The sequence below is a fragment of the Chiroxiphia lanceolata genome, chromosome 4, assembly GCF_009829145.1.
Source record: "Chiroxiphia lanceolata isolate bChiLan1 chromosome 4, bChiLan1.pri, whole genome shotgun sequence".
In the NCBI taxonomy this organism is placed as follows: Eukaryota; Metazoa; Chordata; class Aves; order Passeriformes; family Pipridae; genus Chiroxiphia; species Chiroxiphia lanceolata.
In genome coordinates this window covers 17,989,567-18,001,727 of record NC_045640.1, presented here as the reverse complement: position 1 = coordinate 18,001,727, position 12,161 = coordinate 17,989,567, and the positions used below count along the sequence as shown (strand labels likewise).

The 12,161-nt window shown below is 36.2% G+C and overlaps 1 protein-coding gene across 9 annotated transcripts in view; it reads left to right on the top strand.

Annotated features, from left to right (window-relative positions):
* KCNIP4 (potassium voltage-gated channel interacting protein 4) overlaps positions 1–12,161 on the top strand; it is a 400,704-nt gene that overhangs the window by 347,367 nt on the left and 41,176 nt on the right. For 7 of the 9 annotated variants that reach the window (XM_032684981.1, XM_032684976.1, XM_032684977.1 and 4 more), the window contains one exon: positions 7,431–7,555. In XM_032684981.1, coding sequence (XP_032540872.1) covers positions 7,431–7,555 — 125 coding nt within the window. Of the gene's footprint in view, positions 1–2,205; positions 2,308–7,430; positions 7,556–12,161 lie in introns of all 9 variants that reach the window. The other 2 variants (XM_032684974.1, XM_032684973.1) reach the window with 1 other exon arrangement.

The following is a 12,161-nucleotide window of genomic DNA, read 5'->3' as shown; positions in this document are numbered from 1 at the left end:
TCATGAAAAATCACATTGAAAGTTGTAGTACTGATCAGGAGATCACAACAGTAGCCTGCAATAGCTGCAGAATAAAATAAATGCAGCCACTGAGAGTGAAAATCTTCCGTGCTGCTTTATCTTACTGTGAGAATATAAACTAGTCCCTTCACCTCTGTCCTGACTATAGTGTCAGAATTTTAAACTAGTCGCCAAAAGTGAGTAAAAAAATTATACTGTCCTCCTAACTTAGTTACTCCTCTGATATTGCTTTCTTCCATATATATAATTTCTGTTTTGACTTTGATCATACCTCTGCAAAACCTATATGGTTTTCATTGAATTCCATGAGCTTTTGTGTGAGCCTAAAAGTAGCAAAATTGCCTGCTTACTCAAGGCTTTGAGCTTTGTGTGGACCTATGTAATTATGTAAGTAATACATGGATAGTACAACTTTGCAAATCTTAACTCAAGTGAATAAGATAGAAATAGATGTCTATGCTAGAAGAATTCTTAATAAAGGAAAAAAATCTTTAAGATAAACAAATTTCCTTTGTGCTTAGATATGTACAATACAAGCATAGTGTGATACTGCAGACACTGCCAGCTGAGATAACAAGCAACCTATTTAAAGGCTCAGGCTGTGTACTCAAACTAAAAATATGGATTTTGAGACCCCATCAGATCCCAACTTGCCTTCTATTTTGTGCGTTTATCTTCACAGCGTTTCTAAGTTGAGATAATGGTTAGGTGCTACAGATAAAAAGTGTATGCATTCTTGTCATTTGTTTTAAAAGGTTTAGACATTTCCTGAGGTGGTAATTTAGGTCCATCTAAGCTTGTGCTGAAGCTGGATTGTTTTGTCTATTCACCAAAGCTGCTGCTCTCTCAGAGGCAGAATTTGCCTGCTGAAAGTTGGTTGATTTTCTCAGGCTGTGGCTGAGTCGTTCCTGTTTTTCCCCATTTCTTTTTCATTTCCTTAAGTGTTTTGCTCATTTAAAAACTGAGAAATATTTTTTCTTTTATTTGCAAAGTTTAGTATCTTTAAAGCCTTCTTGCTTTCTCCTTCTGTTCCCAAATACAAGCACATACTTTTCTCAAGATGGTTTGGTGAGAGAAAGGAAACAATTCTGCATCATGTCACTAATACCAGGATTCAGCACAAGTGCGGTAGAGGGGATAACCAAAATTATCCTGGTGCCTGTGCCCTTAGCAGAGGACCTGTCAGTTGTGCCTTTCATTTCTTGCCCCATCTGTTTTGCACTCTTGCTGTTGCAACAAGAGCCATCATAGAGCAGCGTTTGTGTTTCCATGCATGCAGTCAAGATGCAAAGTGCAGGAGTTGCATAATGTCCAAACCAAGCTCTGCCTTTCTCAGGAACATAAATCAGTTACTCATCTGTTTTATAGATGTTGCTGTTTGCAACAAATATCCATCCACACAATGCTTGCTCATATCACCCATTTTGGATAAAATGGTTGGTTAGACCTCACAGGAAGTTGCTGTGACAATTTCCTTTGCAGTAAATAAGGGTAATGCTGTTCATCTGCTTTGTGGCACATGAACATTAACTATTCAGCCATATCAGTATTTAAAATGAAAGAATATATAATACTTATTTTTTATATATTTGGAATGCCAAATATTAAAGGGAGACTGGCTACACATTATTTTAATATACAGAAAAGGCAAAAGTACCAGGTTGGTTACCACGATTGATAAATTTATTGTATGGGAAAGCTCAGCCATGGAACTAGAAGTCTGCCAGAAAGGACAACAAAAGATCTCTTTGAGATTTTATTTGGTTTTAATTTTGTTTTCCATCGTAAAATTCAAAATGCAGTAGACCTAAAAGTCTTTAAAATATGTGTCATTAAAATTTTTACAAACATTCTTTTACTTTTTCTTGTTTCGATTAAATAATCTGATACTTCTCTGTTAGATGTTTTAAAGTGGGTTATAAGAACTTAAATGGGATATAAGAATATTAAAAGAGATGCATGCCAACAAAACTAATCCCCTTTATTGAAAAGACACTGGAAAGAAACAAAGATGAAACAGTTTTGTTGTCCTGTTCAAAAATTCTGGTTGCCCTTTGTGATTCACAATGGCTGCCATCTGTTTGGCCTTTTCCCATCAGTATTCTGCTATAATGATGAACTCTGCAGCATGTACAGAAATTGTTCTCAAGCCTTTGTTAACAGTCCTGATAATATATTTTTTAGGTTTCCTCTACGCTCAGAACAGTACCAAACGCAGCATTAAAGAGCGACTTATGAAGCTCTTGCCCTGCTCGGCTGCCAAAACGACATCTCCTGTTACTCAAAGCAAGTTTTATTTTTCATTTGATTTTTTTTTTTTTTTTAGGTTTGCATGCATCAAAAGTTATACTTTCATTAACTACTCATTTGAGAGGCAAGATATCTGCTGAAGTAATCATATGCTCTATCGAGGTTTAAAATCGAGCGATGAACAGATTTTTGGGCTGGTAACAGATTTGTCTGTGCAGAGTAGGATGGCAAGATACTAGTGGCAGGGTCTGCCACGCAGGGGCTGCTGGGCTGGCACGATCTGCAATTGGGTTGAGAAGTGATTCAGTGGTTAAATTTAATACCTACTCTCCATGTGTTTGAAAAGTGGTAGCTTTTTGTGCATATTTATGCATGTCTCTGTATGCTTGCTATCCAGTACACGGGGTAATACCAGCAGTACTGCTCTCAGAGGAACGGCTTGGCCCTGCAGGTTTTGAGTATATTACATCAATCTATTTAGGGTCTTAAAGTTGGTGTCTGAGAGAAAAATAATAATCAGATTGGAAAAAAAGTGTGTGAATATGGAGGTAAAGGAAGAGCACACTGACACTACCCTTAATGTCCTGATATGCTGTGAGGAAATAAAATCTCTCCAGGGTAGGTAACAGATAAAAATAGAGGGACAGAGGGAGTGAGAGATCTCAATACATATATACATATATATACTTGTAGAGAGATTAATTATAGTAATAACACTAATGTCTTCCTATATAAATTGTCTGCTGTAGCTGATTTTAAAATACCTCTGTGGACCCAATTCAATCTAGATTAATTTGACTTAATTCTAGGCACTAATATGAGCACCTAAAAGTAGAAACTGAATGGTTCATGTGCTTCCTGTATACTCTTCTGATAAAGCATATCAATCAATCTAAGGTAAAAAAAGCCTTCAGGAGCAGTTCCCCATGTCTAGTGAATTCAGGACAACCCAAGGCAACTTGGCTATGAACACAGGTCCCTATTAAGTTCCAAGACTTGAGGGGTATGGATCTAGGGTTTCTTTTTGCTATCCTCCTTCACTGTCTTTCATGTGCTTCTCTATAGAGAAAACTGTGGTACTTGCTTTCCTTTCTAAATATTTGAGATCTGAAAGATGAGAAGCTCTAATTTTCTGGATGCACAGTGATTTTTTTGTTTCGTGATGGCTTCAGCTGATGTGTTTTAATTGAAAATAGGATAGCTTGAAAAGGTGAATTACTGTTATGGCATCTGATGATTATTCTTTATGTAGAAGTTGCATTCAGCTATATTACCTGAATAAAATAGGTTTAGTCTATAAAAGGAATCATAGAATCACAGAATTGTTTGAGTTGGGAGAGAGACCTTTAAAATCATTTGGTTCAATCCCCTGCACTAGACCAGGTTTCTTCAAGTTCCCTCCAGTCTGGTCTTGAACACATCCAGTGATGGGACATGGAATAAAGAAAGGAGATAAATCAGAATGAATAGAAGGTTTGTTCTAATTATTTGAAGTTGATTGGAAAGCAATATATCCCTTATTCCTTGCACGTTTCTATACAAGCTCCTCATCTGCACAGGTAACCAAAAATATTTAGAGTCAGTTTCAATAACCCTGAACATGTAAAACTTGTATTTTCTTGCTGAAAGTGTTTTATAAACCAGAAGAGAGTTTACAATAAAAAAAGTATTTCATATTTGAGAACCAAGAGGTAAAAAAAGGTGCATTCAACATTTTTCTCTGTACTCTCCTCAATAATGAAGTGCTATCTTAACTAAAAATGTTATATTATGTGAAAACATTAAATAAGATTATCATTGTAGAACACATTGTTATCCCATTTTGACATCATGTACTATTTAATTTCTGGTAGCATGAAAGAAGCAACATTATAGTGTATTAGGAACAAAACCAGCACTACATACAGTGAAAAGTCACATGATATGAATTTCTTAGAAGTTATCAGTGGAATATTTTTAAAACAAATAACTTGCTGAAATTTACATAGCCTGAATTTGCTCTTCTGCACTTAACTTCTATCAATATGTACAAAGGTTATCTGAATAAGTAAAATCTTATTTCAGTATTCCTATTAAATATATTTCAGCTTTCCTATTGAACAAAACATTTTAAAGAACACGTTTGTTATTTGTGTGCTTTTACGCTTTTTTGTTATTTGTGTGCTTTAGTCTAGTAAATCTAAACTTTAAACTATCATTCCTTAGATAAGTGCACGTGCTACAGATAGGACTAAACTCAAGAATGGTTTTGGAAGACAAAAGCACGTCTACATGCAGTTATTAAATAGATAGGGAGGCTATAATGTGGATTTTGTGCAGGGAAATTCATGTGCACAATTTTTACAGGTATGAACTGAGCCTAACTTTGGACATGCTTCTCCAGCTGCCATTATTTGAAAAGTATATCTGCTTTTTGCATTGCTTTTGCCATTTTGTTCTTTAATGAACAGTGAAAGTTTCAAAGCCTAGCTCATGTAGCAAATACATTAAAACTGTCTTTACTATTTAGCTATAATAAAGCTACTTGTTCATTAAATCAGTAAGAATGTTTTGTTTAATATATTAATGAGGGAATGTGGATTTGTTTCTGGTTTTCAGTTGACATGTTCTCTTTCTGTGAAAAACAAGAACTCTCAACTTTCTTAGGCTGAAGAAACTAAAGAACTGAAAAAAACTAATACCATAGAAATCATTAATGTTTAGAAAGAGATACATTTTCACACATTTTCCCTGCATATTTTAAAGTATAGATTTTTCTTCCAGCCTGGATAACGGTAGATAGAAGTGTGAAGAAAAAAATTAAAAACCTGGAAGTGACTCATGAATGCTGTAGCATTTTAATCACCATAGTTGGCATATTTTAAGGAAATTTATGGTGATCTTAATTTTTTTATTTTTTATATCTATAACACACTACAGAAGTTGAGCATGAAGGGTGTTATACTGAACCTTTTCATTAACAGAAAGACATCATCATCCCATTGCAGTCTTCTACATTCTCACCAAACCATTTAAATGCAATTAAAATATTTATTGCTAAGGATATATAAACATTGTGCTCAGCATCACTTTGTCTGGCCTTTTTCTCTAGCCTCACATTTATTATGCATGCTCATTTAGCTTCCAGAAAAGCTTGTAGATGTCTCATCTAGGTAGCCAGATGTTTTACAAATGGGTGCTTAGAGAACTCATATCCAGTTAAGTCCTTTTCTGTCTAAACAAAAGCCCATTTAAATCCCATATAGCTATTTGAATATAAAATACAAATGAGCTTTCAACAATATTTATTCTCAGGTTGATTATTTTACCAATTAAGTACCTACTGTTTACTTGCAACTGACAAAAAAAATTGGCTTTATGTTTACAGCATTACATTTTTATAGAGACTGTAGTGACTATATGAAAAAGTATAAAAGATTAATCCCTTAAAACATAGTGGAAAGGCTTTAGAATCTGTGCAAAATAAACCCTGGATATTCTTATGTGGAATTATTATGGGACTCAAGAACTTAGCTACACCTTCCTTTGATTAGGAAGACAGCTTCTTAATTCTGAAACTATTTTGTTCCAATGTCATCTGTAAAGGCAGGATTTTCAGTACTTCCCCTTTGCACCTCAGGATGTCTTCTTATAGAAGAGAGCTGAGACTTTCTTACAGTCTATCTTGTGAGTTCAGATACTGGCCCTATAAAACTATCAAACACCGTAAGGTCAACGTAAAGTTAGTTGAGGGTTTTGTTAGTAGCATTTAGACTGGAAATTTCACAAAGATGGTAATGGTTTGTGAGTTTTATGAGATAATCTATTAAAAAAAAATGAATCATGGAATCATATTATAGTTTGCCATAAGCCAATACACAATGGACATTCTGAGATAAGACTGGAGGTGGCACTGAAATCATCTGGATAACACTGCAAGCATCTCCCTGAGCTGAGTGCTAGCAACAAAATATCTTTGACTGGAGAAAGGACAAGGCCCTAAATTTTGTGAAGATTTATCCGAATAGTTTATGTGATTATATCTCTTTAAAGGTTGCTCATTTTTTTGTTTAGCTAAACTGTATCTTCTGATGCCAAATTTCTCCCAAACAGCTGAAAGTTATCACTGCATTGTAGCAGAACAAAAGTATGCGAAACTGTAGGCATAATATTGTTTTAATGGACTATTCTAATATTGTGCTCTTATAAATATTGAAGTGAATAAAACTTTATTTTAAGGATGCAGAGTACCAAATTTTGATGAAATTAAATATATATCTTCAACATTGTAGAAGTGACAAGTAGGCATGTTCTCTCTTTACATTTCTATAGTTGGTATAACTTAAATCAGAATAAGTCAGTGATTTCATTAAATTAGTCTGGAATACTATATAAGTTATGTTTAATGCCTGCAGTACTTAAAAATGGATACAGACATTCATATTTTTGATCACATAAATTACCTACTCCCAATATATAAATACACATTGTAAGTTTCTTTAGCTGTTTTATTGAACTTTCACATTTAAAACTCCACCTGGGAAAAATGCATTGCTATCTCTCATTGTTTTAGGGCTGCACTCAACTGTAAGCCTTGAATATGTACATTGACATTCTTGCTCACCTAAAGAAGAGGTCACTAAGATCATCATGTTCCCCACTTAGGCCGCTCACTATCAGTAATGTTTGCCCTGAAGGATTAGTTATACCATACTCAAAGTAAGATATGCTGCTGGATGTGCAACATCAATCTCACACACTTTCCAAAGGCCAATTTCACAATAAAAAAACCACTAAAAATCCTAACCTGATACAGTGAATTCACATCCATTAACTAACCAAGGGAAAATTTGCAGTGTTCTGGAGTCACTAAAGTTTTATAAAAAATTATTTCCTTTGGTCAAAGAGTTGTAGAAACAGAAAAGTCAAGCTGATTGTGTCATGCATGCCCTTGCAGATTGTTGGCTTTCAGTTTATTGTTATCTGTACTTATGAGATGATATCCAGACCACTGGACCATCATTGCTGTTCTCTATTCTTTGCAGCCACAGAAGCAGATAGATGCCCTTTCCCTGTGAGTTCAAAATAAACACGTCATTTGTCTTTCCTGCAAAGGTTAGGTATTTTTATCTCCTATATTTCTTTTTGAGCTTTCATTCTCTGTCTCTTGTATTCTGCAGACACTGTAGAAGATGAAATGGAAATGGCCACAGTACGACATAGACCTGAAGCTCTTGAACTGCTGGAAGCACAGAGTAAATTCACAAAGAAGGAACTTCAGATCTTATATAGAGGTTTCAAGAATGTAAGCACTTCCTTTTTGAATTTACCATGCATTTACAGGATAGGCCACTGCAAACTCAGCTCTGTAAGTGTGACTGGCAGTGCAGCTCATGGGATTCAGTGGCTAAATACTGTATATCTGGTCAGGTGAAGAAACAATTTCTCTGTGACAACTGGGCTATTTAATGACCAGAAGACACACAAGAAATAAAAAGCATCCATAAGAGAATTATAACTTAGTATAATAAGACATTGTTCAAAAACATATTGAAAGTTGCGTTAAGGTTGTTTGTCCACAGGTGCAATAATGGGAGAGTCCTGAAGAATTTGGTCACTAAGAGGAAAGATTTTGATTTTTGTATTCACAGTAGCTGTCACAAAAAGCAATTGATGTCAATTGGACTAGAGGAATTTTTCATTTTGTGAACAGCAATAGATGACTTCTTAAGTTCTTACAAGTTCTACAATCTATAAATTTTTTAGATCACTTTACTGCCAGTAATTATTGTGATTTTTTTGCTGATCTGTGTGATCAAAAACATTGGTAGGTCCAATGTTTTTAGTCAGCAGGCATCCCACCTGAGACCCCAGTACATGGGTGTAGTGTGACTCCTTTTCCAATGTCTATTAGCTGCCCTGTGGAGCTGGGCTTGTGAGGCATGAATGATTAGTACAGCAGAGAAATAAGACTCAAAAAGATTTTAGTAAGTAGCATTAAAATCTGTTTACTTTAAAAATTTTTTAAATTTTTTTTATTCTACTGTCTTTTGTGTGATTAACAATTATGTAGGATATTGCATGCAGCTAACATTGGATAGAAAATACTTGATATTAAAAAAATTAATAATAATTGCTTGAAAATCATCTGTGTTTAATGTTAATCTACGTACTCAGCTGTGAGTATTGCAACTGCACAGATGTTGTCTCCTGCTGAGCTGAAGGTAAAGGTGAATTTAATTGTGTTTATCACTTTGTAGTTTAGTTTCTCTCTCACCCTTCTTGTGTGAAAAGGGCTACCTTCTAGGCCTTGGCATTTACTACTCAAATGACGCTGCGTAACAAAGTATAATAATGATAAAAACACAGTGAAGCTTAACTATGGAATCAGAGAGGATATTTTCAATAGCTTATACAAGAAGTGTAAATCTTGCAGAATTCTTAGATGTCGTGCATTTTGTAAAGAGAGCAAGCCATGCAAGGGATGGGTTAGACATACATTCTTATCGAAAGCTTACAATGCGGGTAAGGCAGAGTCACTTAATGTGTCATGTCTATATATCATCCTCAGTTCCAGAAGGTATATATTGTTGGCATGTTAGTGATTAACAGTGATTGCTCTTAAAAGCTTTTCATTTCCTCAGGGTACCAGAGAACATTCCCCTGTTAATGACAGTGTTCCCTAGGCATTGCAAATCATGATCAAATGTCCCTAATTCCCTAAGGCAAAAAGCTACAAAGTATAGTGGATAAAATAAGCCTTCTGTCTGTTTCTCTAAGAATAATTATTTTTAGAGTCTCAGAATTGAAAAAACCGTGATAATTCTCTGCATAAAATGAGGTATGGAGAAAGAGAATAGGTTGTAAGGAAGTATTTTAATCAATACCCATTTTAGCATTTTTTGAAAAGAGGAATTCCAGCTCTTCATATACTTCTGTGTTCCAAGAGTGTGCAAGTTCTACTTATAGCAAAGGAGTGTCAATGGTAAGACATGGTAATACATCTTTATTCATGTGTTCCATTTCCTTATCAGTACATGATAATTCAAGACATGCATGTATGACATATCTTTGACTATTTAGAGTTAATGAGCATGAACTTCAGGCATTTTGTGTGTAATATCATTGCAAAATTATCAGTTACTTTCTAAAATGCTGTAAAGCATGCCCAGGGCTAGTGATGTTATGAAAGGAAATCAGTTTAACGTAGTATTCTTTAGCCCAAGCATTAGACTTCCCGAAATGAAGGATTTCAAACTTTTGGTTGAGTTGGAGTTTGTGTCTCATATTTATCAGTTACTACTGCAAAATTTGGTGCTAGATCAGAGTTCTTCACATCACTTCAGAGAACTGATAGAACAGATCCACCTCAGCTCTATGAGCAGCTTACCTATGCTGCACCTTCCTGTCACATATCTACCTTTTATCAAATACAATTTGAGTGGCTTTGGTGCATACTGATCCACAACATGGTCTGCACTTAGACCTGTCTCCCCTTACAGCGGTTGATCATCCACTTCTGCCTGCCACAGCCCACCTCCCTCCTCTATCTCTGAATCTTTCTGATCCAGATTAATGCTATCCTGTCAATATCTCCACCCCTGTGTGCTTCCTGTGTCTGCTTCATGTACCAATATATGCTGGGGGACAACCAGCTGGAAAGCCATTCTGCTGTGCTGGCCATGAGCCAGCAAATGTGTCTGTGCAGCAAAGGCAGCAAATGGCACCATGTCCTACTTATGGCAAAGCGTTTGCCAGGAGGTCAAGGAGCACTGGGAAGCCACACCAGCCCTCCACTCAGCACTGGTGAGCTGCATCTGAAGTGTTGTGGCTTGTTCTTGGCTCCCCAGTAGAAGAAAGATATGGACATACTGGAGAGAGTCCAGCAAAGGGTCACAAACCATGTCCAAGGGACTGGAGCACCTCTCCTATGACAAAAGCTGGGAGAGCTGGGACTGATCAGTCTGGAGAAGAGAAGGCTCAGCAGGGATCTTACCAGCATACGTGAAGGGTGGGTGTAAAGAAGATGGAACCAGGCTTCTTTCAGTGATGCTCAGTGCCAGGACTAGAGGGAATGGGCACAATCTGAAACACAGGTGGTTCCTTAACATCAGGAAACACTGTGATGGTGACTGAGCACCGGCACAGGTTGCCCACTGGGGTTGTGTCATCTTCCTGCTTGAAGATGTCCAAAAGTTGTCTGGACATGGACCTGGGAAACCTGCTCCAGGTGGGCCTACATGAGCAGGAGCGTGGAACCATAAATCTCTAGAGGTCTCTTCCAGCCTCAGCCATTCTGTGAGTCTGTGATATTCTGTTTAATCATTCCATTAAGAAGAAAACTCCACTGAAACACCCAGACACACGTCTTTAATGTGACACCATCAAAACTTGTGCAGATCCTACCTCTATACTTTATGCTTTTCATTTGATATTTGCTTTTCTTACTAGCTCTTCAGTAGTTTAACTATATAAAGAAAGATAAATTAAGGCATGAATTTAAATTACTGTAGTTCTGCTGATGTAATTGTCCTGTTAGACCAAATTTACAATGTCCTACAACACGGTAGTACTAACTGAAAAGCTTTTGGTTACATAATCTCACTCCAACCTGCTTATTTCTCTGAATCCTGTTGAGTTCTAGGATGGCTGTTCTGAGATAGGGTTGAACAGAACTTTTCAGAGTTTACCTCCGGTTATTTATTATTTATGACTTCAAATTGCTTAAATATATTATGACTGACTTCAGATGAGAAAGCTACAAATACTCTGTATTTCTGTAGTGTTGGTGATTACAAAGTTTGATTTCTCATGTGTTTTTTACTTATACAAAATAAAGCGGTAAATCTTTAAAGGTATTTCCATCAATTGATTTTCCAGTGTAGGCAACTTACAAGCAAAATCCAGGCTGAAGGAGCACAGGGTCTCAGAGAGCATCTCTGTGTAATGTTAATACCTGAAAGCTTTAGAAAGTCTCAGATCACACTGTAGGATAGCTGATGCTCTGAGGAAGCAAGAGGTAGAGTATAACTGCAGGGAATGCCCAAAGACAACTTAAATGCCTATTGGCACAATGGCTGTTTTGGTAGAACTCAAGGTCAGCATTTAAAATAAAAGGGGAGATACACTAAGGAAATTTAAGGAGATTGGAAAAGCACCTTCAGATGACCCAGAAAATATTATAAGAAATTATCAAGGGAGACTTATGTCTGTATTAGGTAATTTAGCCATTTTAAAGCTTCTATACTATCCTTGAAAAATGAGCATAACAGAGTTCTAAGCCCTCCTCAGGCTCGAAAGGTTGTCCCCAGCACTCTGGTTTTAGAATGTTCCTGTGCTCTTGTGATGAATTGTTGCTCAGCTGCCATCACAGTGGGACCTCTCTCCATTTTGTATTTGGCTTCCTGTCATCCTCTTTCTTGTAAAGTGAAATTGTGATTGCTACAGTCATTAACCTTTCAACCATGGCTCTGCGGCAGGCCTAGGACAAGTGGTACTTCACAATAAATTGTACAGACTATCAAGCATGCACTCAACATGTGGTCTTTCTTTCTCTTTTGTCCATTGATAGATCTCTCACCAGTTTTACAAACATGCTGAGCTATAGCACATTTCCATTTTAAAAATACTTAGATAATGTTTTGCTGCACAAAAGATGCTCCTGTGCTAAACTTAGATGTTAATAATCTTCTAATTTTCGTGATGTATTCTCATAAAAATTTTCGTAGAACTCTGTATTGGGAAACTACTAGACTTTGCAAGGAAAAACTGAAAGGATTTTTCATGAACATTTATCTTACCGAGCTGTATATCAGAGAAATGTAAATTAAAGTCATGCATGTATAAAAACATCCTTGGACACATACTGTAGCTTTAAATACACTTTCCATACTTGTGAACATTTTATTGGG